Source organism: Gigantopelta aegis, chromosome 13 (genome assembly GCF_016097555.1).
Source record: "Gigantopelta aegis isolate Gae_Host chromosome 13, Gae_host_genome, whole genome shotgun sequence".
In the NCBI taxonomy this organism is placed as follows: domain Eukaryota; kingdom Metazoa; phylum Mollusca; class Gastropoda; order Neomphalida; family Peltospiridae; genus Gigantopelta; species Gigantopelta aegis.
This window is the reverse complement of record NC_054711.1, coordinates 24,306,017-24,332,472: the sequence shown is the minus strand read 5'-3', so window position 1 is coordinate 24,332,472 and position 26,456 is coordinate 24,306,017. Positions and strand designations below refer to the sequence as shown.

The window sequence follows — 26,456 nt, the reverse complement described above, 5'->3', positions numbered from 1 at the left end:
TAATTGAATGGAATATGATGTATTGAATGGAAAGGGTGCTCACGATGTCCTTGCCATTCCTGTACAACAAGATGAATAGGAAATACATGTAACTGAATGGAATATGATGTATTGAATGGAAAGGGTGCCCACGATGTCCTTGCCACTCCTGTACAACAAGATGAATAGGAAATACATGTAATTGAATGGAATATGATGTATTGAATGGAAAGGGTGCTCACGATGTCCTTGCCATTCCTGTACAACAAGATGAATAGGAAATACATGTAATTGAATGGAATATGATGTATTGAATGGAAAGGGTGCTCACGATGTCCTTGCCACTCCTGTACAACAAGATGAATAGGAAATACATGTAACTGAATGGAATATGATGTATTGAATGGAAAGGGTGCCCATGATGTCCTTGCCACTACTGTACAACAAGATGAATAGGAAATACATGTAATTGAATGGAATATGATGTATTGAATGGAAAGGGTGCTCACGATGTCCTTGCCATTCCTGTACAACAAGATGAATAGGAAATACATGTAACTGAATGGAATATGATGTATTGAATTGAAAGGGTGCCCACGATGTCCTTGCCACTCCTGTACAACAAGACGAATAGGAAATACATTTAATTGAATGGAATATGATGTATTGAATGGAAAGATCAATCATAAAACCATTTCTCAATAATACCAATGAAATAAATGATACATGGCACAGGCGTAGGAAGGTGCCAAAAAGTGGGGGGCACACACATACACATATATATAAATACATGTATAAATATATAAAAAAACATCGCTGCTCCCACAAAGTGTGTGGGGGCAGGGGGGCATAGCCCCTCTTGCACCCCCCCACTTCCTACGCCAGTGCACGGGTAAAATATTATTAATATCTAACTTCAAAATAGCAAAGCAATAACTAAAACTCCCCTTCCCCCTTCAGAATAAAAGATAAAAACAAAGAACAAAAAGCAACAAAAACCAATAAAAAATACAGTTGTTGATCCACATGGAAATATACACATATAATATATAGTTTTCAAAATATTTAATAAGTAGTTTTTGTACTGAATGTAATTTATTGAAAATATTTAAATCTTTTAAATACATGCAAAATTAAAAACATATTCTGAATATATTAAACAAAAACAAAAACTGAGAGAAATACCTACCTGAAATAATAGAATAACTGAAAATTTTGCAATTTAAAAAGAAATGCCAGTTTGAATGCAATCCAATATGAAATATGATACTGGACATTAAAGATTTTATGAAGAATTATCTGAACCAGGTGATCATACAATTATAATCATAATTACCGTAACCAGGTAACCTCAGGTCGCGGAAGACCTCTGACCTTCGCTGTTAGCATCAATGTCTTTTCCTCCATGACAGTCTGAAAAAGAAAACACCCAGAATTCTAATTTAACACATTTGTAAGAATGAATCGAATTGGATCTTTGCAGAAAATTAAAGTGGTAAAACTAATGTCTTATACCACTGGAAATTTCAGAGCATGTTTTGTAATAAGGTCATGAAGATTGTGTCACTGACGTACATGTTGCATACAGAGACGGTTAAATGTCTGATTGTTTTAAAGGGACAGACCCTAGTTTTTAAACACTCAGACATATTTTACACATAGACCCTAGACCCTAGACCCTAGTTTCAACCTGTAAAAATGGACACTAAGTTTGGTTAATCTTTTATCAGTAAATTGCAAATTCAAACAATAAAAATGACTAAAAACAAAACAATAACAACTGTATGAAAAAGACTGACAGAAATAATGTTCCACAGTGATTAATCGACCTTCCTGGAAATTGTCAAAATCGAGAATGACACCCCACGCATGTGTACTAGGCAACTGCGTGATGCATGTGCAAACTATGGAATGTGTTTTGGTGTGTTGATAAACAGACCTGAACATTCTTTACTAGGATGTCTGTGGTCAAAACATATTTTCGGTCTAATATTTAAGGTTCTCCTACTTTTTCTTAAGAGTATATAATTTATATATATTTGTAAATCTCACCGTGTTCTCAATGACTTCAATAAATTCTGGGGCACGTGTTTCTTCTTTAGTCTTCAACACAAGAGGAGACTCGGATAATCTCTCTTCTCTCTTTATTTCTGAAAACACACAACCAATACGTACATGTATACAGCGTAGAGAATAAACTAATTGTACAAAAATACAATAATAATAAAGTGTACTTAAAGTTTAGAAGTGACCTTTTTGTGTATCTGGAGAACACCCTATTATGCAATGCAATGTTTGACACACAATGCATATTTTGTGCTGGGATGCAGAGGCAGATCTAGGGGAGCCCAGGGGCTATAGTTATAATTTTATTATATATTAATTTAATGTTTTTTTACAATCCCCCTCCAAACCTCCCCCAAAGTTCCTTTGGCATTCCACCTCAAGCTCCTATACACAAAATAAAATGGTCTCAAACCAAGTGTAAAGTTTGTAAATGGTTGAAGTTTGTGACTTGTGTGGACACACAATAATTATGCAAATTGTCTCATGTTTATGAATGAGTTGAGTGCTCTAGCAGTTGAACTAAAAAAAAGAGTTTGTTTTGTTTAATGACACCACTGGAGCACATTGATTAATTAATCATCGGCTACTGGATGTCAAACATTTGATAATTCTGACTCGCAGTCATCAGAGGAAACCCGCTACATTTTTCATAATGCAGCAAGGGATGTTTTATATACACTTACCACAGCCTTTGACCAGATGTGGTGCACTGGATGGAATGTGAAAAAATCCAATCAGTTGAATGGATCCACCAGTTGAAATAAATCCTGCCTCTATACCACAAGAGTACCTGTACTCTAAAATTAGCTTTTTGGTTGCTGATGTCCAAGACTTTCTAATATTTAAAAACACAAAATGTCAACAGGCAGGATTTGAACCTACTGCACTGATTTGCATGGCATTTGACAGCCCACGACTTTAACCACTCAGCCAATGAGGTCTTCCATAAAATAGAAGCCCAATTAAGCATAGTTTAGAAAGCATGCCGATAGACACTCTGTTCAAATCTAATATAACAGGTTGTATTAATATACAGCAATTTGTAAATTGCAACAGACCTAACCTGTAACACCTACACAGATTGATTGCAAATTACTGATATACAAGACTACACCTGAAAAACGAGATTGACATTACACACCATTGACAATGAGAGGAATGTCCACTGATGCCTGTCCTTCTGGGTTCTGAGCCAGACAGGTGTAGATGTCGGCATCGGTCAGTTCCGTGTCCTTGATACCAAAACAGTATGTGTCCTCAAACTTGTCAAAGTGGTAGATTTCCTCGTCTTCCAGCAGCTCCTTGTTACGGAACCAGGTCACTGAAATAATTCATGAAATAACCATTGGATGGAATTTAGACGGATGGATGGATGGATGGATGGATGGATGGATCAATGTAGCTTTAATTTATTTACCTGTGGGCTTTGTGTATTTACCAGTGGGCTTTATGCATTTATCAGTGGGCTTAGTGTATTTATCAGTGGGTTTTGTATATTTCCTGGTGGGCTTTGTGCATTTACTAGTGGACTTTGTGTATTTACTGGTGGGCTTTGTGTAGTTACCTGTGGGCTTTGTATATTTATTAGTAGACCATGGCTTTTCTTACTGGTGGGCTTTGAGTATTTACCAATGGGTTTCGTGTATTTACCAGTGGGCTTTGTGTACATGTATTTACCAATGGTGTTTATGTATTTACCTGTGGGCTTTGTGTATTGTTTGTGTATTGATCAGTGGACCATGTGTATTTACCAGTGGGCTTTGTGTATTTACCAGTGGTGTTTATGTATTTACCAGTGGGCTTTGTGTATTGTTTGTGGATTTACCAGTGGGCTTTGTGTATTTACTAGTGAGCTTTGAGTATTTACTAGTGGGCTTTGAGTATTTACCAGTGGGCTTTGTGTATTTACCTGTGGGCTTTGTGTATTTACTAGTGGGTTTTGTGTATTTACCAGTGGGCTTTGTGTATTTACCTGTGGTGTTTGTCTATTTACTAGTGGGCTTTGTGTATTTACCAGTGGGCTTTGTGTATTTACCTGTGGGCTTTGTGTATTTACTAGTGGGCTTTGTGTGTTTACTAGTGGGCTTTGTGTATTTACCAGTGGGCTTTGTGTATTTACCTGTGGGCTTTGTGTATTTACCTGTGGGCTTTGGAACACCAATAACCTTGACCATGAACTTAGCTTCATCATGTTCACGGGCTGTCACATTTTCAGGGAATTTGATGAATTCTGGTGGAGAAGGCTTTTCTTTTGGAATTTCTAAAATGACCAGAATATGTTGTTCTTTAAATATTGGTCATAAAGAAGAGAGAGAGAGGAAAAAAGGAGACCAATTCACAGGAAGAAAGAAAGAAATACTAAATAAAGAGAAGCTGTTCATGCACATGCATTTGAAAAACAAAAGATTAATCCCTATTCAGATTCAAATTATCCATTACAGGCATCAATGTATGAAACAAAAATGAAAGTCAACATGGCAGTTAGAATGTTTCTAGCCTGTTACATTTCAAATGTGTGGATGGGTGACCACAGTTAAATGTAAAAGTTGTTGGATAAACCAAGAATCCAGAGTCTTTAGCAGATTCTGCTGTGCTAATGTGTTCAGCTTTGATGATAGGCAATTTTAGAAAACAATCTACCGTATATGTTGCTAGCTGACTTCAATGTTATGTTGTATACTATACAGTCTACAATGTTTACTAAACAAAATAAAGCAAATGCTGTTTAAACCAATAAAGAGTAAAAAAGAACTGATTACTGTACCCATGCAAAAGAATACAAGTTAATAAAATACTCATGCTAATATCTAAAAATCGACCTAAAGACAACCTTACAGCCTATATTCTAACACCTTAATTGATATTATCATCCCACCGATACTATACCACTACACTAATTCACAGAGACCAAACACTACATACCTAAAAAAGCAGTAACCCCCCCCCCCCCCTCCCATTGCTATCCCACTATCCCAGTACACTATTTTACTACATTATAACTTAATACTGCCATACATCAAATATTGTATGCTATGTAAAAACCGGCTGCAATGGTTAAGCCTAAGGACTACAGTATAGAATTTGCAGCCCGGTATTGGCTGCAACCCAGAGCGAGTTCTTACGGGCTCAATGGGTAGGTGTAAGGCCACTACACCCTCTTCTCTCTCACTAACCACTAACCAACTAACAACTAACCCAGTGTCCTGAACAGAGAGCCCAGATAGCTGAGGTGGGTGCCCAGGACAGCATGCTTAAACCTTAATTGGATAGAAGCACGAAAAAATAATTTGAAATGAAGGAATGAATGCTATGTGAAATAAGCATTATCATTCCACTGATGCTATTCCACTACACTATTGCATTCAACTAATCCACAAGACTATCTACTATTCCACTTGACTGATCCACTAATCACAGACATCAACCTGAAAGTCAATATTACCCTGCACTACACTAGTCTACTATTTAATTAATCTAATCCACTACACCAATCCACTAATCTAATAATCCACTAATTCGAGACAACATCCAAGGCAGATACCTGAAAGTCAGCATCACCCTCCACTACACCATTCTACTATTCAACTAAACTAATCCACTAATCCCCGAAGACAACATCCAAAGCAGCATGCTGAAACCTGAAAGTCAGCATCACCCTCCACTACACCATTCTACTATTCAACTAAACTAATCCACTAATCCCCAAAGACAACATCCAAGGCAGCATGCTGATACCTGAGAGTCAGCATTACCCTGTTCTACCTCCCACTACACCATTCTAGCATTCAGCTAAACTAATCCACTAATCCCTGACAACATCCAAGGCAGCATGCTGATACCTGAAAGTCAGCATTACCCTCTGTTTTACCTTCCACGAAGAGCTCAGCCTTGCACGTGTCAGTGCCGGCATCGTTGCGCGCCTCACACGTGTAGGTGTCGTCATGATCGGGACGCACGTTCACGATCACCAGCGATGACTCACCCGGCTCTCCGTGCGTGATCGTGAACTCTTGGTCTGTCTTACTGATCTGAGTCTCACTCTTATACCAGATCAGGTCCGGTGTCGGAACGCCCACAGCTTTGGCAGTGAACTTGGCTGTGTCGCCTTCGTTCAGTTCTAGTGTTTCTATAGCAACAATGAATTTTGGAGCTTCAAGTTTGGGCACTTCTTCAACTGGTTTGGCTGAAATAATATATAATGGTTTTAATCATAAAATGTTAAGGTTTTTATTCCCATCCAAACCAGTGCCCCTAGACTGGTATATTAAAGGCTGTGGTATATGATGTCCTGTCTGTGGGAAAATGCATATAAAACGTCCGTTGCTCAGATCTATCGCTGTTAATACAAAAATGTAGTGGATTTCCTCAAACACTATACCAGAATTATTAAATGTTTAACATCCAATGGACGATAATTAACAAATCAACTGAGAAGAAAATGTTTAGAGGATAATTTTTAAGTACTTCCGTAAATTGTTTTCTGAAACATTTACCATTTTGAGCACAACACCACTGCAAAACAAAACTATTGGAGTTATCACTTATGGATATTATAAATAGACAAACTTTAACATGTCTACATTGATGTAGTGTTTCGACTGATCCCTTTCAACACCACTATGCATTCTACTGAGATCATCTGGTCCAAAATGGTGTACATAGAGTTGAAGGGTTTAAGAATACAGAGCACAAACCAACGAAAAAGTTGGCTAGGCTTAGTTAGCTGGTTTCTGGCCTGCATGGATGGTGCGACTATGGTAAAGTGTAAAAGTAGTTGCAAAAACCAACTGTTGAGAATCCTAATTAGTTAATATTGTACTTGCAGGTTCAGTTAAGCTCATAACTGACTTTGAGAATTTTAAATTTAAAAAAAAAAAAAATTAATTCACTGTAACCCTGTTACAAATATCTATCCGAATCCAGGGACAAAGGAACAGGAGGTCTGCATGATGCAGGAAAGATGATTTAGTTTTTTAATTTACTATAGAATGGCAATACATAAAAGTATATAACCTGAAATACCAAAGCAGTATTTGATGGTTAATGAATATTAGACCTAATACACAAAAAAACACCAACAGTTTCATGATTTAAAAACACTAACTCTTGATAATGACTTCAGCAGAATTGGATGTTTCATCCAATGGATTTTCGGCACAAACCAGTGTAGAGGGATTTCACCGTATTGTAAAAAATATTTGCTAACACTCATTCTTGACAACGAGTTCAGCAGAACAGAACGATTCACAGAATGGGTTTTCGGCCTTGGCACAAACCAGTGTAGAGGGATTTCACCGTATCATGAAAAATATTTGCCAACACTCACTCTTGACAACGAGTTCAGCAGAACAGGAAGTTTCACCAAATGGGTTTTCAGCCTTGGCGACATACTCAGCCTTGTTGTCGTCGGGGGTGATGTCATAGATTTCAAGATGGTGGACACCGTCCTCCTCGAAGATCATGTAACGCCCTTCATCCTCCAGCAACTTGCCGTTACAGAACCAGTGAAGGGTCGGAGTCGGCTGACCGACCACCTTGCAGGTGAAGTCAGCCGTGTCACCTTCATTGACCTTAAATTATAATAATATATATATATATATATTATACGAGTTTTTACTGAAAAGAGTGTCAGGATTATTGTATTACTTAAGCGATGATTCACACGCGAGTGTAAAAATTTCTTTATTATCCACATTATCCAAAATATTATTCTTATAAATAACAAGCTAGTACCATGTCAAAATGTTTCAAACATAACTAAAGAGAGACAACAAAACGATATCATTTTCTAAAATGATGTCATTTTGATAAGCGTTTACAGAGAGTTAAGTAAGAGGAAGCTGCATTAAGATGTAACGTCGCTTCCCAAATTACGTCATTCAATGTGCACGCGAAATCATTATGACACGCGTGGGTCATACTGGTTATATTTCCCTGAATATCTTAAACTATGTGGATAATAAATAAATATAAAGACCATCCCATCCTCCTACAAAAATGTTTCTAAAAACAATTTCAGTTTGGTCTGACATAGAAAAATTAAAGTGTTTTGGAAATATCACCAAAAAACCCCCCCAAAATACTATTTTTGTGTGCAATTTAGAAATCAATTGGCTCAGAAATAAATAACTTGTAGTAAATTCCATAGTATGAAAAAAGGCGTTCCCTGTGGGAAGGACTATAACTTGCATTAAATTCCATAGTATGAGAAAAGACGTTCCCTGTGGGAAGGACTATAACTTGCATTAAATTCCATAGTATGACAAAAGGCGTTCCTAGTGGGAAGGACTATAACTTGCATTAAATTCCATCGTATCAAAAAAGGTGGTCCAGCTGTGGGAAGGACTATAGATGCATCTGGTTTATTTGATTAAAGGGAGATAACTAGATACTCAGTACTCACTGTCTGTGTTTTGATTAAAGGGAGATAACTAGATACTCAGTACTCACTGTCTGTGTTTTGATTAAAGGGAGATAACTAGATACTCAGTACTCACTGTCTGTGTTTTGATTAAAGGGAGATAACTAGATACTCAGTACTCACTGTCTGTGTTTTGATTAAAGGGAGATAACTAGATACTCAGTACTCACTGTCTGTGTTTTGATTAAAGGATTAAATTAAATTCCATAGTAGGGAAGGACTATAACTTGATACTCAGTACTCACTGTCTGTGTTTTGATTAAAGGGAGATAACTAGATACTCAGTACTCACTGTCTGTGTTTTGATTAAAGGGAGATAACTAGATACTCAGTACTCACTGTCTGTGTTTTGATTAAAGGGAGATAACTAGATACTCAGTACTCACTGTCTGTGTTTTGATTAAAGGGAGATAACTAGATATTCAGTACTCACTGTCTGTGTTTTGATGGTGAGGGAGATAACTAGATACTCAGTACTCACTGTCTGTGTTTTGATTAAAGGGAGATAACTAGATACTCAGTACTCACTGTCTGTGTTTTGATTAAAGGGAGATAACTAGATATTCAGTACTCACTGTCTGTGTTTTGATGGTGAGGGAGATAACTAGATACTCAGTACTCACTGTCTGTGTTTTGATTAAAGGGAGATAACTAGATACTCAGTACTCACTGTCTGTGTTTTGATGGTGAGGGTAAACTCTGGTGCCTCTCCAGATGGTTCTACCTCTTCTTCAACAGCTGAAAACAAATACCAACAAAACTATAGATAAATTAATAATTAAAAATAATTATAATATTAAACAACAATAAAAGTTATCAACAAACATTAATTAAAAAGAACTGATAATTAATTATAGTAAATAAATGATAATTGATAATAAATAATACCAAATCATTTAAAAAAATAACAAATGATATTATTTAATCAAAGGGAGATAACTGAAGCAGGGCTGTTAAATTTGATCAAATGGAAATAACAAACTGCAAATTAATTATAGCAATAAATGATAATTGATAATAAATAATACCAAATCATTTAAAACAATAACAAATATAATTTAATCAAAGGGAGATAACTGTAGCAGGGTTGTTAAATTTGATCAAAGGGAAATAACAAACTGCATGTAACTAATATGTTTCTTCAATCAAAATACAATTAAAGATATTGACAGAATTTCAAAAGCTGAACATTAAGAGTACACCCAAATTATTTTTAACAGGGTAAAATAGAAGAACACAGTATTTGTGAGCAGCAGACAATTATATAGAATTAAATTACAATTTACCATAATAATATATAAAAAAAAAAAAATATATATACCATAAATTGGGAGGAACAAATAATAAAAAATTTTTTTAGTTATTTCCATAGAAATTTATATCTGGTGTGTTCATTACCATAAATATCTTTTATATGACACAAGCTACATGTATATGCTATAAACCAAACAAGAATATACTTTCTAAATAATGTAGAATAGTATTATTCCATGGCACATTTATGTTATCTGTTTGCAAAACAACATAAAAATAGGCCTTTTAAATTAATGTATTTTTATTTCCACATTGTCCATACAAACTGAGAATTTAATTTGTCTCACCACAACATAAAATTAAGATGGCATTGTATATATTGTTTTCACAGTTCATGAACATACTATACTATACAATGTTAACAGTTTTCTTAAGTACCTGTTTATGTACCACCATTGGCAAGGTGCCAGCTGATATATAGGTATTAATAACCTTCAAGAAAGAATGTCAATAACACCCAGAAGTATACTTAGACATGTAATTCCAAACCTGTTTACTCAGAGTATACTGTACATGTACACGTTAACCTACTTTTGATACTGAATACCACTACTGATTGTAGTGAAATATGTGGCAGTAGTGATAAATGAATTCCTGATTCAGCACAATTAAAAAAACATAATAATAACAAGAAATAATCATGATAATTATATAAAAATTACTAATAAAGCCTTAAATGAATATCATTCATTTTAAAAATTTGTCTCAATTATTTACTTCTTGATAAATTAAGATATAAATAAAACATTAAAGTTTATTTTATAATTAAAAGTTTAACTGCCATTTCTTGATTTTTATTACTATATTTTTTATTGATAATAATAGTAATAATAATTTCCACAAATTTTTAAAAATAAAATAACAATACTTATTATTATTATTGTTATATTACTGCTTCTAAATGTACCTTTAGTTTCTGAATAACATTTTTATTAAAATATACATGCAGGTTTTGGTTTAGCTTTTTAAAATTTATTATGGTACATATATTTCTATTTGCATTTTTAAAAACCCCCAAACAATATAATGTCTACAGATTCTAAATGGTATTTTAAAATTTGTACTAGACATATCTTTAAACTGGTTCTAATGGTTAACAGATATGCAAAGAGCTAGAATTAGATACAGTATCTCAAATTGGTTACAATGATTAAACAAATATTTTGTTTAAGTATTTAAACATGATTATTAAATGATACACTTACCAGATCTATTAATGTATGCTAGGCTTAGGTGCAGTATCTTCAAATTTGTTATGATGGTTACAAAAATCTTTCGTTTGAAAGAATTCAAATATTTTTCTTTCATTTCCATACCACTGCACCAACCTCACTTGTTTTCTCCATTACGTAAACAATGGAAGATGTATTTTAAATTCCTCCACTTACATCTTTGTTACACAGTATATTCATATTTACACAGTACACGCTCATCCCATGGCGTTTTATTTAGATGCAACTCTCTGGGTATGTATAAATAATATGTCTGATAAACTTATGATCAAGCAAAATTAGCATTGTTGTGTTTACTGCAAATCAAGCATTTTCAAGCAGAAATTTATCCTTTGAACGAGAAGTACTAGTTCCTAAACAACACAATATTCACTGTGTTGTTTATTCTTTGAACGAGAAGTACTAGTTCCTAAACAACACAATATTCACTGTGTTGTTTATCCTTTAAACGAGAAGTACTAGTTCCTAAACAACACAATATTCACTGTGTTGTTTATCCTTTAAACGAGAAGTACTAGTTCCTAAACAACACAAAATTGACTGTGTTCCAACAGATCAATGGGGTATATATACACATACAATGTCGATCTATTATTTATCACTGACCAATGCTGTAAAACAACTAATTGTTGCAAGTAAGAAATTAATTCAATATGATTTAATTAAAACAAAAATTAATTTGCAATATTTTGTGCACATATTATGTAGCATATACATGTATCTATTGGTTGATTTATAAGTAATAAGGACATTTATAAATTTACAAATTCCTTCAAAGACAGGTTTAGACTATTTCATTAAAATTTAATATTTCATAATAAATTAGTTACGTAAATATTGTAGAGATAAAAGTGATATTCTGTGATTTTATAACATATGGGGTTTGTTGGCTAGTGGCAGATCCAGAAAATTCTTCTCTTTTTTTTGTGGTTTTGTTTTGTGGGTTTTTTTTGGGTTTTTTTTTGGGGGGGGGGATCCCAATGACACGTGACCTTTGCCTTCCTGAAGGGATTCCTCAGATTCTCCAACGTAAAAAATTAAAACAAATTAGTTTTGTTTAATGACACCACTAGAGCACATTGATTTATTAATCATCAGCTAATGGATGTCAAACATATAGTCATTTTGATAGTTGTAGAGAGGAAACCCGCTACATTTTTCCATTTGTAATAAGGGATCTTTTATATGCTCCATCCCAGAGACAGGATAGCACATACCACAACCTTTGATATACCAGTCATGGTGCACTGGCTGGAATGAGATAAAACATGAAAAATTAAACTAAACATATAACTGTCACAAACTTTTGGCCCCCCCCCCCCCAGATCTTCCATTGTTGGCTGTGTTATATCTGGTATACATCAGTAATTCTGAAATATTGTCAATATTAATGCATTTAAGAAAAAAAGAACAGATGGCTTACAGTACATTGTAACTACATGTACCAGTAACACTGTTAGGCCAGTGGTTTGTTTTGAAGCAGGTGATTTACATTTACTCCTATCTAATGAATCTGTGTCAACAACATATGAGGGGGGAATCTAGATCTTGTGGGGTGGGGCATGTGACACCATGTTTATAAAAACTCATTATAAATTTAAAACACAATTTGTAAAATTTTTCAATATAAAAAACCACCCTACAGGTACCTACATGTATGTGCACTTATAAACCCTCTAAATCCCCAAATCCAAGATATTTCCAGAGTAAGCAATTAGGCCATGTTTTAGAGGGGGGGGGGGGGGGGGGGGGGAGGGAAGTCTAATGTCTTTCTTTGAGAATTTTTTTATGTTTTTTTTGGTTATATTTTAAACAAACGTGTAATACAAAAAAAACCCCACACAAACATTCAGTGGCCTGTCCTTTGAATCTTCAAACACTGAATTCTCCCCACCCACTATAATATAGGACCTCCCTGAAACTATGTTATTTAAGATAAGACTCCTTGAGAGTTGTTAATACAGCATGAACACACAGACAGGCATGCCTGGATTTTTAACAATGTTTATCTTAGTGTAATATTCAGGTACTCCCAAAACCTGTCTTCAAAGGACATTTTGTATAACAACAACAACTGACCTCTGAAATGAACTTCAGATATGCATGTAGCCAATAAACTCTTCCATATCTTTTACCTCTGTTATTAGTTTTAGCTTATTTAGCTTAGCAACACCACTAGAACACATTAACCTATTAATCATCACCTATTGGATTTCAAACATTTGATAATTGTCACATAACAGTCTTAAAGGAAACCAGCTACATGACAATATGAGAATAATATTATTCCTGTCCAGACTTGACTGGATACAAAATAACTTACATGTATATGTTAAAAATACATTGCATAATTTTTTTCATACCTGGTCAAATGCAATCATAATCATGTATATACACCAAAATATTCCAGTAGCAATTTTATATATTGAAACATTTTCTATCATTTTAGTACCAGACATCTAACAAGTTGTTTATTATTGCAGGGATATGCATTGTTATGTACGGTAATTTGAATATTTAAGACTACAATTTACCTGAACGACTGCTTGAAACAGAAAGTCTGATTTATAAAATGTTAAAAACAGTTATATGAGCTATGGAATTCTTAAGACAAACTACATCATGTACATATTAAAATAATCATTTTACCATTGTACTTTTTTTTTTTAATAAACTAAACCCATTGCCACACATTTAAATAATAATCATCAAACATTTTTATTCTGTTGATTAATTACACCTCCCAATTACCAATGTTTGATGAGATGTTAATAAAGTTATAACGGACAAGCTATGAGCACACACATGCAAAAAACAGACATGCTAAATCACTAGTACTACTAAATTGTAAATATTACTATTATACTAATAGGTCAATAATCTAAGTCCACTAAACCTGATATCCCCAATAGGTCACTAACATGTCAATGATCTAGTCTTCTGTAAATTTTATTTCAAATGGGTCATTGATCTAATTTAATCTTCACTAAATAAATCTGAATGACAAAACCATAGTACATGATCAGTGCCATATCTCTGCACAATGCAGAGTCGAATGGGGATTTGTCAAAATAGTGTTCGATGCCATGAATCTCTATCTAGTGCCTCGTCAAGATCCTTTGCTGGAGAAGTGATCCCTCTTGCACTGCTACAAAAAGGACTGCCACTCCCAGACTACTTTACTAAATGAAAACTTGCACTGGACAGAACACGTTGGAATAGGAACAGCTGTGATGGCAGCCACTCATGAATCACTGTCAAAACAGTGATGATATCAGGTGTTCACGAATGATGAGCATATCCTGCCCCACAGGTTTGATATAACCAATTTCATTATCAATAACTTGTCACTCATCTAATTTTCTGCCATCTGATGGGTCCATTGGGCTATTTCTCATTCCAACCAGTGATCTACATCTGGTATAACAGAGGCCATGTTATTTATTATCCTGTCTTTGTATGTACATGGAAAAGATCCCTTGGTGCTACCAGGTAATTTAAAAGTGTAGCTCATGGTTTAAGGGCAAGAACTTGACTCTCTAATTATTTGTGTGGACCTTAACCATATGCAAAACATCATACACATGTTTAACCATAAATAAAAATGTGTCGAGTGCATTATAAAATAAACCATTTCTTCCTTCATCAAAACTTCATTATATGACCATACATGTATCTACATTTTTTAAATTCCCAATTTTAAATAAATTAAACTACTAAAAACACTGGATATTAACTGGATATAGTTTTGAGGTATACTGTGGTACAATTTTGAATGTGATAACCACACGGCCACATTTTATCACCATAAATGTCTACCATCGGCCAACCACCACCATATCCAAATTTAGTTTTTGGTGAGCTACTTACATTGGACAGTAACACTGATGTAAGTACTGTCAAATCCAATATCATTTTTGACTGCGAGGTTATAAACTGCCGTATCTGGCACCAATGCCGTAGAAATCGTCAAGGTAACACTCTCAGGTGTTGCTGCCACCTGGTGGCGATCATCTACAACAAGCTGTTGTTTGTTAACTCTCCAGTTGATGGCAGGAGTTGGGTTCCCTTCTATGCTGCAGGTGATATGGATTGTCTCCCCTTCACCGACAGTAACGTTATCAGGGGCAGTCAGTATGCGGGCGGGAACTGAAAATGGGTTTTCAGAAAAAAAGGTCACACAAGAGTTTCTCTATTACAGATGCTCTGTATAGTAGTGACCTATGTAATCAGTGGCCAATATAGTCAGTGACCGATATAGTCAGTGACCCATACAGTCAGTGTCCTGTATAGACAGAGTCCTATATAGACAGGTAGGTTGAGTTTTACAAAATGGAAGTACGGTCATCTTTTATATGTTTGTTCATATTCTATTTAATAGCAAATTAAATGTCAGTTGTTTCTTGTGGCTGTATATCCAAACCTACCTTTAGAAAGGTCACAGAGAACTTATATTGTCAGTGTCCTATATAGGAAGGAAGGAAAATTGTTTAATGTGCACATTCAGAGCAAGTTATTGTAGTGCACGGCTGTCTTGGGCACAGGTACCGGCCTCAGCTGGTTCCTCTGTCCAGGACAGGAAAGGGTTGGGGTGAGTGAAGAAGGGACCGCCTATACTAGTCGGCAACAGGCGGGGGGTGGTATGGTGCTATGAAATTTTGAATGTCCCGTAGGATTAATCCAAAGAGAAATGGTGCATGTTTCAAATGAAGAAAGTTTGGCGCAATTTTGATGGTCGTTCTGAAGGAAAAAGTAGGGAGCTACGTATAGGTTTGGATTTAGTAGGCCGAGTCCTATACAGACAGGTAGGCTGACTTTTACACAAAATGGAAGCAGTCTCTTATATGCTTCTTCATGTTCTATTTAACAGCAAAGTAAATATCACAGATATTTCTTGTGGCTGTAATATAGTCAAACCCAACTTTACAAAAACCTGCAGACATGTTTTTCATCCCACCATACAATAAAAATCAACAGATTACAGTAAAGTTGCAGAATGCAATGATTATAAATCTGCAACTGGTTGAGGATTCTGTGTTAGGATTGTGAGAATCAAGCTGATTTATATTACAAGAGACATTTAGTAGTATTCAGACTAGTAACAAAATACATTAGAACACATTGATTATTAAGCATTAGCTATTGGATGTCGAGCATTGTCAATTCTTGTGTCTAGTTTTAGAGGAAACCTGCTAAATTTTTCCATTAGCAGCAAAGGATCTTTTATATGCACTTTCCACAGGCAGGACAGCATATACCACAACCTTTGATACACCAGGCGTTGGGCACTGGTTGAGATGGAAAAAAACAGTCAGAGAATGGTTCCACTGAGGGGTTTCAATCCCATGATCAAAACACCTCAGGTGAGCAACAAAATAGGATAGCATTATGCATCAACTTCTCCATTCTATGGATAACCTATTCTCTGCAATGGGAAAATATCTGTGCTGGATTAAGGATATATCCTTCTGTTTTGGGATACATTGTTCCATGCTATATACATGCATTACTTTATATCCTGTGTGGGAGACATACGTCATGCATTAAGGATTCTTCAGCATTGGAATTGTCTATTAGTCTATTAGTCTATTATAAGGGATGTGTTAGAATATTAATTTCTATTAAGGATATTTTACTTTGTATTAGGGAAATGTTCCAGGGTATTTGACAGTCTGTATTAGGATGTTCCATTGTATTAAGAACATGTTCTATATCTGAGGTATTAGCCTAAGGAATTCACAGCCCCAACACTGGAATACATAGTTCTATACTGGAATAGATAGTCCTACACTAGAATACAGAGTCCTTGCAATGGAATGCATAATCCTACAATGAAATATATAGTCTTGCACTGGAATACATGGTCCTAGTTTGGAATATATATTGTCCTATACTGGAATACATAGTCTTACATTGGAATATATAATCCTATACTGGAATACATGGTTCTACACTGGAATATATAGTCCTATACTGGAATACATGGTCCTACTCTGGAATATATAGTCCTGTACTGGAATACATAGTCTTACATTGGAATATATAGTCCTATACTGGAATGCATGGTTCTACACTGGAATATATAGTCTTGCACTGGAATACATGGTCCTACACCGGAATATATAGTCCTATACTGGAATACATGGTCCTACTCTGGAATATATAGTCCTATACTGGAATATATAGTCTTGCACTGGAATATATGGTCCTACACTGGAATATATAGTCCTATACTGGAATACATGGTCCTACACTGGAATATATAGTCCTATACTGGAATACATAGTCTTACATTGGAAACATTGTCCTCTAACTTTTCACCTTTTAATATTTTGTCGTCCACTGGAATACACTGACTTACTATGGGTTGAGGTCAGAGATTGTGTAAGAAAAATGTAACACTATTAATTACAATTTAGTGTCTGTCCATTCAGTCTTTGTAATAAAATGTTTAAAAATGTAACTGAATGTGAATTAAGTGTAAGTACTACAGTGTAGTGTAACTTCAAAAACTACAGAGTAATAATCCTAAATACTAAATGCAATTTTGAATATTTAATTGAATGTGAATACATGTTGTGTAAGTGTAAGTACTACAGAGTAGTGTAACTTCAAAAACTACAGAGTAATAATCCTAAATACTAAATGCAATTTTGAATATTTAATTGAATGTGAATACATGTTGTGTAAGTGTAAGTACTACAGAGTAGTGTAACTTCAAAAACTACAGAGTAATAATCCTAAATACTAAATGCAATTTTGAATCACTGTCAACAGTATTAAATAGCACCTGTGGGGAATATACTATAAGTTAATCAGCAATGGGTAGGGAAGAACAGACTACATAATAGCAGAGTAAAATGATAAAGCTTTATTGAGTGAATTGCTTACAGGACAAGCATGGCAATTATAAGTAACCACACAACACAATGTTATATAAATTGAGCAAAAACTGAACACAAGCATTCCACTATATAGGCTAATATAATATATGAATATGTGTTACATGGGTGACAGGAAAACTAACTTGACCAGACATGTTTAATGTAAATTCAAAGCCTTTTCTGTTATAAATATATTCAATTTTTTAAATCACAATACTTTGAGAATGTTTCATATTAAAGTTTAATACAGGATTAAAATCATACAACAGCAAACCCATCTAGGCAGACATGGCAGACATTGGATGTTTTCAGCAGCACTAACTCTGGGTGAGTAAAAACATTTTCACAAATTATCTAAGAAAATGAAAAATCAGTTATTTTCCAATAAAATACCAATTATTAAGTGAACTTTTCCCACCAAATTAAAATAAAATTCACCAATTGTTCTGAAAATTCACAATTGGCAAATTTAGTGATTGGCAGAGTTAGCTCGATTACCAGTCAGTCTCACCAATTGCCTGTGAGGATTGCATACACACAATGAGAGTAAAAAGGTAGTTGGATAAACTAACAATACTGCCACTGTTGTAATTAACTGGCCTTGGCGACGTCATGGTTAAGCCATTGGAAATAAGGCTGGTAGGTACAGTGTTCGCAGCCCGGTACCGACTCCCACCCAGAGTGAGTTTTACTTAACGACTCAGTGGGTAGGTGTAATATTGAAAACTATATTAATACCAAGACTTCTATTAATGTATTAAAATAATTGTAAACTTCTGTTACGGTGACTATTACACAATCATAATTTGCTTTGAATTATTAAAATGTCTGGTCAGTACAGTGAACAGTGAATACAACTAGAAAGGAAGAAATATGAAGATACACTGTGAATTAGAAATGCTAAAAACAAGTAGAAAACAACAACAGTTTAGTTGATCAATCCAAGAACAACTAGTAAGTGCATTAGTTTAATAATATTTCCCCTACAACTGAGCTTTTATAAACTTTATACATGTAGTTAAAACTTCAACTGATCATAATTAAAATTTAAAAAAAAAGCAATACTACTTTGAAAACCATCTGTAACATATAGGTATTGAAAAGTTGAAAATCAAGTTGCAAAAAATATTTGTACTATATTTTTATACTTAATAAAAACAAGGCAAGATAGGTCAACCATTTTTTAAATTCTGTAATATTCTGATACTTTTTTTTAGTATAGTATGCTACTACATACAGATGTTTAAAAACAAATATAAAATTAAAATTAAAAATTAATTATGCAACATTATATTATCATGAATACTATTAATAGATCTATAATTTGAGTAAAAATTATGGCAAGAATCACAAATATAATTATTTATAAATAAACAATAATATCAGTTTAAATGCTTTCAATTTACCCACTTAAATATATATAATGTAACAACATTCTATATCAATTATGTATTGCTATTTTTATATTATTATTATTATTATTATTATTACATGTACATGTATTATTATTATTATTATGGTTATTCAGAGTACACATTTTTCATCAGTAATCAGCAATCATTGAGGTTTTATGAGACAGATATGATTATATATATGATATATGATATATGTACATGTATCATATCAGATATACAATGTATATCATAACACATCAAATATCATATTACATGTATTACATATTTGTTAGCTGGGAATATATTATTATTTCCTCTTGTTCATCTTCTTATTATTAATTACCATTGTTACAATCTATCAAGCATGGTACCAACTCAGCTGGGTATGTAATAATGATGGTATTACGCACACAGGAACCACTCTATTATACAGCACCTGACACCAGTCACAGCGGGTTAGGATTTTACACACAGGAAATTAGCATTTTTATTTTAAAATCTATATGTATTAACTATTATAATGAAAGGAAATCAATAGCATACACATACACATGTAGCAACCAAACTGATTTGGGTTCAATTCTTCTTGAAGGACAATATTTATTCTATTTCCTAGCATTTCATTTTAGTCTTAGGCATCAACATTTAAAATTATAGAATGAAAAAGGGATGTGAAATGTAAATATATTTCAGTATGAAATTAAAAAACCTAATAGAAAATATTAATACAACTATTCATATACACATTCATTAAAAGATAAAAAAGGATTTTCCTACTCATATTATAAGAAATATATATATGGAAATTCAGATAGTAGAAACTATTAATACAACTATTCATATACACATTTATTAAAAGATAAAAAAGGATTTTCCTACTCATATTATGAGAAATATATATATGGAAATTCAGATAATAAAAAATATTAATACAACTATTCCTATACACATTCATTAAAATATAAAAAAGGATTTTCCTACTCATATTATAAGAAATATATATATTGGAAATTCAGATAGAATTTAAAGTTAAAAAATAAAGAAAAGGATACAAAACAAATAACATAACATAAAATTGAGTGTATTAATTCAAAACGAACAATACCATGGTGGTATATATTAACATATTTAATGCTATTATATAAATGTTTTATTATATACACACCACAAACACTACTGAATGAACTACAGTAAACACAAACAAGTATCTTCTATATCCATTATGTATAACAACCATCTGTCTACAAAGGACACTTAACATATTCTAACATATAAAGGCCACTTATAAAAAAAGTCCATGTGTATAATGATCATCTATATATAAAGGACACCTGTATATAAATGTCACCTGGCTCAGATTTTGGGGTTGTCTGTATAGACAAGTCTCACATAATTACTAATTCATGCAATTTCCACTTAGCAATACATTGTAAGTACATTAATACAATACACAACAAACAAACAAACCACACACAAAATCCATGCAATTTATAGTAATGATCTACTGTATTAAACTAGGTATACATATAATTGTGGTTTTCTAATTAAAATTACCTTTCTAAACACAAACAATATACTGTATTCATGCTTCAACATCAACAACTAACTTAAAGGTAACATGCAGATGTTAACACTGGGAGGATGTACAGAATTCACTAAAGGAGTAAAATTAATCAGGGCCAGCTAGTATATGAAAGTAAAAATCAAGACATTTTTTTTTTTTTTATAAAATTATTCTGTATGATTTAATCTACCTAAAAAATTGCTAAATTGTCTGCAACTACAAGTAAAAAAATGTGGAATTTAATCTACCTACAAAATTTGTAAATTGTCTGCAACTACAAGTCAAAAGATTTGGAACAACTTGACAGCTAGCATGTTTAAGGTAATGGATTTAATAAATCAAGTAAATTTTATAATTTATGATGGTAGATATTTAACTATTTAGATCTATTTAACTTATTTTATATTTTATAATTAATGAAATATTCATTGATCTAATCAGTTGAGTATATATATATATGTATATATATATATATATATATATATATATATATATATATATATATATATATATATATATATATATATATATATATATATAACATGGATCTATAGTATACTTAATGAATGTTACAATGTATACAAAATTTGCCATTATTTATCAAAACAATTTACTGTTTAATGTCAGTTCTGTTTTGATAATATCATGTAATAGACAACACTTTTCATGCATTCCTAATCCATTAGTTTTACAAATTGGAATTCAAATTACAAATCATCTATCAAATGCAATTTATAATATTTTTTTAATGCAAAAATTTACACCATTTAATGACAGACACTTTTTTTTTAACTACTAAACTACTTTTATAATTTGGCAGATCTATTTTTCATGCAAAATGTAGTTTGAAAATGAAATTTACAACATTTAATGGCAAGCACATTTCATGGACCTATTTAATTAGTTTTACAAATTTGTAAGTCACTTTTCATTGATCCACTGAATTAGTTTGATTGAAAATATATTTTATTGTATAGACAACACAACAATTGGGCACAAATTTCCCAACTTACTAGGCCCTCTCTTATACTGAATTTGTTTCACAAACTGTTCACGTGCAAATATTTGAATTATGTGAGTGTGTACGGTTCATGCTATGACTTACATTCATGCACAAAAACTCTACAACAGACTGAGTTAGACACTGAGTAAAACACTGTGTGAGCACAACAACACTCTTCATGCACAAATCAACAGCTGCGACAACTAAAACCACATTCAACAGACCTTGAGCAAGAAGCGACGCTGTCGTTGAGGCTTCTCCAGCAACGTTCTTAGCCTTGCACGTGTACGTCACATCGGCATCTTCCGGTGTAACATCCTTGATTTCCAGAGTGCAGACATCATCTCGTCGAGAGATGACATATTTTGGTCCTTCATGTATTTCGGTTTGATCGACAAGCCAGGTCACGGTTGGCTGAGGGATGCCAGAGACACTGCATTCAAATCGGGCTGTGTCCTTGACCTTTGTGATGATGTCAGAAAGGGGCTTGGTGATGATTGGTGCCTCCGTGTGGACTAGGACCTCGGCGCTGCATGACGCGACACCCTTGTCGTTGATGGCTTTAACAGTGTAGTCTCCCTGATCATCAGGAGTAGATTCCGCGATTGTCAGACGAACGGTTTCTTCAATGTGTTCAATCCTAAAAAACCAAAGAAATTCAACATCCAGTTGTTTTAAATTCATGAATTCTAAATAAAAACAACTAAAAGAAGAAAGGAAGGAAATAGTTTATTTAACGACGCACTCAACACATTTTATTTACGGTTATATGGCGTCGGACATATGGTTAAGGACCACATAGATATTGAGAGAGGAAACCCGCTGTCGCCACTTCATGGGCTACATATAGTCTTAGAAAGGAAATCTGCTACTCTTTTCGATTAGCAGCAAGGGATCTTTTATATGCACCATCCCATAGACAGAATAGCACATACCACGCACTTTGATGTACCAGTCATGGTGTACTGGCTGGAGAAAGAAATAGCCCAATGGGCAAAACAACTGAAGGGGATCGGCAGCGAAAAAACAGAAAAGAGCACAGTCTTATACATGTATAGTGTTCTACTATATAAAATTGTAACTTGTAAACTTAAAAGGGCACTTCTTTATATATGAGTAATTATACTGTGCATACATATGAAATGCTCACCAGTCTGCAACATCAATCAGTTTCAGTGAATTAGTAGTAATATAAGAGAGTAACATACACAATGGAAGCATTTTTAAATTAGAAGGGGCGGGATGTAGCCCATTGGTAGAGTGCTTGCTTGATGTGCGTCCAGTTTGAGATCCATCCCCGTCAGTGGGCCCACTGGGCCATTTCTTGTTCCAGCCAGTGCACTACGACTGGCATATCAAAGGCTGTGGTATGTGCTATCCTGTCTGTGGGATGGTGCATATAAGATCCCTTGCTACTAATGAAAAAATGTAGCGGGTTTCCTCTCCAAGACTATGTCAAAATTACCAAATGTTTGACATCCAATAGCCGATGATTAATAAATCAATATGCTCTAGTGGTGTTGTTAAACAAAATAAACTTCGTCTTCTTCTTTTAAATGAGATACCTCTCATACTCAAATGAAACACTTCATAATATATTTATACAATTTTTCATAACATTTGTTAAGTACATATCAAAGTCAAGGTCATCTGTCTACAAATGCTACTACAAGACATCAAACCTCTCTTAATTAAATTGAAATTAAATTAATTACTAATTAAATTCATATTGAATCTCAACTCACTTGAATCTCTCATCTGTCAGTTCAACATTATCACAGTACCAGGTGACCTCTGGCCTTGGTTGACCTTTGACCTGGCACTCAAGCATGATGGGAAGACCAACTTCAACCTCAATATCTTGCAGCGTTGTAATGAATGATGGAGTAACTCCTGAAAGTTTTGTCAATTTGATGTAAATATTATACTTCTTATCTATATAATATATCATTTACTTATTTGTATTATATTTGCATTAATAGTAGTATAGGTATTAATAGGTAGTAACACATTGCATATCCAGGCCACATGGGTATTTTATGAAATTTAAATTTGGCAATTCATGCAATAAATAATTAAAAAACAATTATCCATTTTTGTTCTATTTGAATGATCAAATTAGTGTTTAGTGTTCAAATATTATTGACAGGTGCATAAAAATAGAAATCAAACATTTACAAAATTAATTTGTTTTATTCATTATTGAATTTTAAAACAAGAATTAGATATGTCCATGGACTGGGAGTCAATGGACAGAAGGAAACACATCTTGTTGAAAATAGCAGTCAGTATACATATACTGCTGTGGCAATAGCATCATCAGTACATTGTGACAGTGTATTCACCATGTGCACAAATAATGGCACTGATACACCTCCTCATACTTGTAATGAATACATTTTAACCTGATGTTTAACAAGGGGATTATCTGTTATTCTTCTTTAAGTGCAGGTGCCAATTCTACCAGATTCTGGATTGGGGAAATCTCTTTTTCACACCTGTCAACCCAAAATATTCCACAGATGTCCGATGAGGTTTAAATCTGTTCATCTCAGCAAAACTGACTGATGCTTAACTGTTGCTAAGGTGTACAAATACAACAGTATATATTCTTACTGGCAGAATTAACAAAGACTTCAGAAGACGTTGTAATAGACTCAGCAGAGTTTATTGCTGAAGTGCATAGACAGAACAGTATATATTCATACCAGCGGCATTAACAAAGACTTCAGCAGAAGATGTGATGGACCCAGCAGAGTACATTGCTGAAGTGTATAGATAGAACAGTATACTATATTCTTACCAGCAGAATTAACAAAGACTTCAGCAGAAGTTGTGATGGACCCAGCAGAATTTGTTGCTGAGCAGACATATTCAGCATCATCATCCAATGTTGTGTCTTTGATGGTCAGTGTGTAGGTCTTGTCGACATCATGTCTCATCACAAACCGCTCACTCGGTTTTATCTCAACGCCATCTTTGTACCTGGGTCAGAAAATGGCTCATATGAAATTGATGTATATAAAAAATAAAATTAAATTTTTTTGTTACTAAGCTCAAATGTAAATTCTGAATTTGCTTTTTTTGATGTCCGTGTGATTTAAGAGTCCAGTGGTTTAGTATTGATTTGATTTATAATTTGAATTTAGTCCTGCAGCTGGCTCATGAAAAATAGTAAAATAGTCCAGTATAATGAATTTTTAGGAATAGAGTGAATATGGAGGATGACAAAAGAGTCAATTAGTCTGATGCAGATCTGGTTTACTTAATAGTTGACAGGTTTAGTATAGACCTGGCTACAGATTTTCAAAGCTATCTTAGTGCTTTAATATTGTAAATGCATGCCATAGCCTCCGACAGTTTTATGATATCATAGTACTAACGTATAGTGTAGCTTCAAAAATCTGGGCCTAGGTACCTAATTCGCAAAGCGTTTTAAAGGTCTCTTATGTAAAATTATGTATCTTCTTTGCAAGCATTTTTGAACTGCATTGTTAGATCGCAAAACTGTTTAGTAAATTAGGCCCCTAATTTAGACCAGGCTTATCCCAGAGGCATTTTGAGATCAATATTAATGTTTACAAACCAGTCAAATCTGAATGGCTTACATATTCTTGGTCATATTTCAAACTGCATGAACAAATATGTAATTAAAAGTAGCATTTATTCTTTACACAGTAATATACCAACCATGTTATTGTTGGAGTTGGTCTGCCTGTGACCTTGACTGTCAGATTCACGGTGGCGCCCTCTGTAACCTCCTGGTCTTCCAGACCTTGCTCGAAGTTTGGAGACAGAGTTACCTCCACTTCCACATCTTCAACTGGTTTGGTCTAGTTTTATAATTTAAAACAATAGATAACTTTCTGGCATAAAACAGATAATTAAAAAAATAATTATTAAACAAAACAGAAAGTATAAAATTTCAAAAATATATAACATTAGGTCCATCAGAGACTGGGAGACAGGTCTCCCAACCTTAATTAACACACATGTATACCAAAGCTACACTGTTAAAAAAGTACAGCTGATTTGAAATTGGTCTAGAATGTTTGTAGAATATGTACAGTACACAAATCAACAATAAGGTGAACAAGGCACAAGTGGACAGCTAGTATTTTCAGTCTATTTAACTGATGCTATGTGCAGATGGTGTGACCAAATTAATCTATATTTGTGACATCACAGTAAATTACTGATACTACATGAGGATGGTGTGACCAAATTAATCTATACTTGTGACATCACAGTAAATTACTGATACTACATGAGGATATTGTGACCAAATTAATCTATATTTGTGACATCACAGTAAATTACTGATACTACAAGAGGATATTGTGACCAAATTAATCTATACTTGTGACATCACAGTAAATTACTGATACTACATGAGGATGGTGTGACCAAATTAATCTATATTTGTGACATCAGACTTGTGACATCACACTATTGTTCTAACTGTAGATTAGTTTTAAATTTTTAGTACATTCAGGTCAGGTCTTGAACATTGTATGCATCTGAATCATCAAATGCTCATGTAATTTATGCCTTACAAACCTGATGCTAGTAAACATAATGTATTCAGATGGACTACA

The 26,456-nt window shown here is 33.8% G+C and overlaps 1 protein-coding gene across 1 annotated transcript in view; it reads right to left on the bottom strand.

Annotated features, from left to right (window-relative positions):
* LOC121387235 (titin-like) overlaps window positions 1-26,456 on the bottom strand; it is a 481,073-nt gene that overhangs the window by 164,518 nt on the left and 290,099 nt on the right. The window contains exons 100-111 of the mRNA XM_041518261.1: window positions 25,549-25,691; window positions 24,662-24,843; window positions 23,604-23,751; window positions 22,083-22,498; window positions 14,884-15,162; window positions 9,138-9,205; window positions 7,373-7,616; window positions 5,903-6,229; window positions 4,187-4,306; window positions 3,188-3,367; window positions 2,032-2,129; window positions 1,316-1,392 (exon numbers count right to left, since the gene is read on the bottom strand). Of these exons, the coding sequence (XP_041374195.1) occupies window positions 1,316-1,392; window positions 2,032-2,129; window positions 3,188-3,367; window positions 4,187-4,306; window positions 5,903-6,229; window positions 7,373-7,616; window positions 9,138-9,205; window positions 14,884-15,162; window positions 22,083-22,498; window positions 23,604-23,751; window positions 24,662-24,843; window positions 25,549-25,691 (2,282 nt within the window). The remainder of the gene's footprint in view (window positions 1-1,315; window positions 1,393-2,031; window positions 2,130-3,187; window positions 3,368-4,186; window positions 4,307-5,902; window positions 6,230-7,372; window positions 7,617-9,137; window positions 9,206-14,883; window positions 15,163-22,082; window positions 22,499-23,603; window positions 23,752-24,661; window positions 24,844-25,548; window positions 25,692-26,456) is intronic.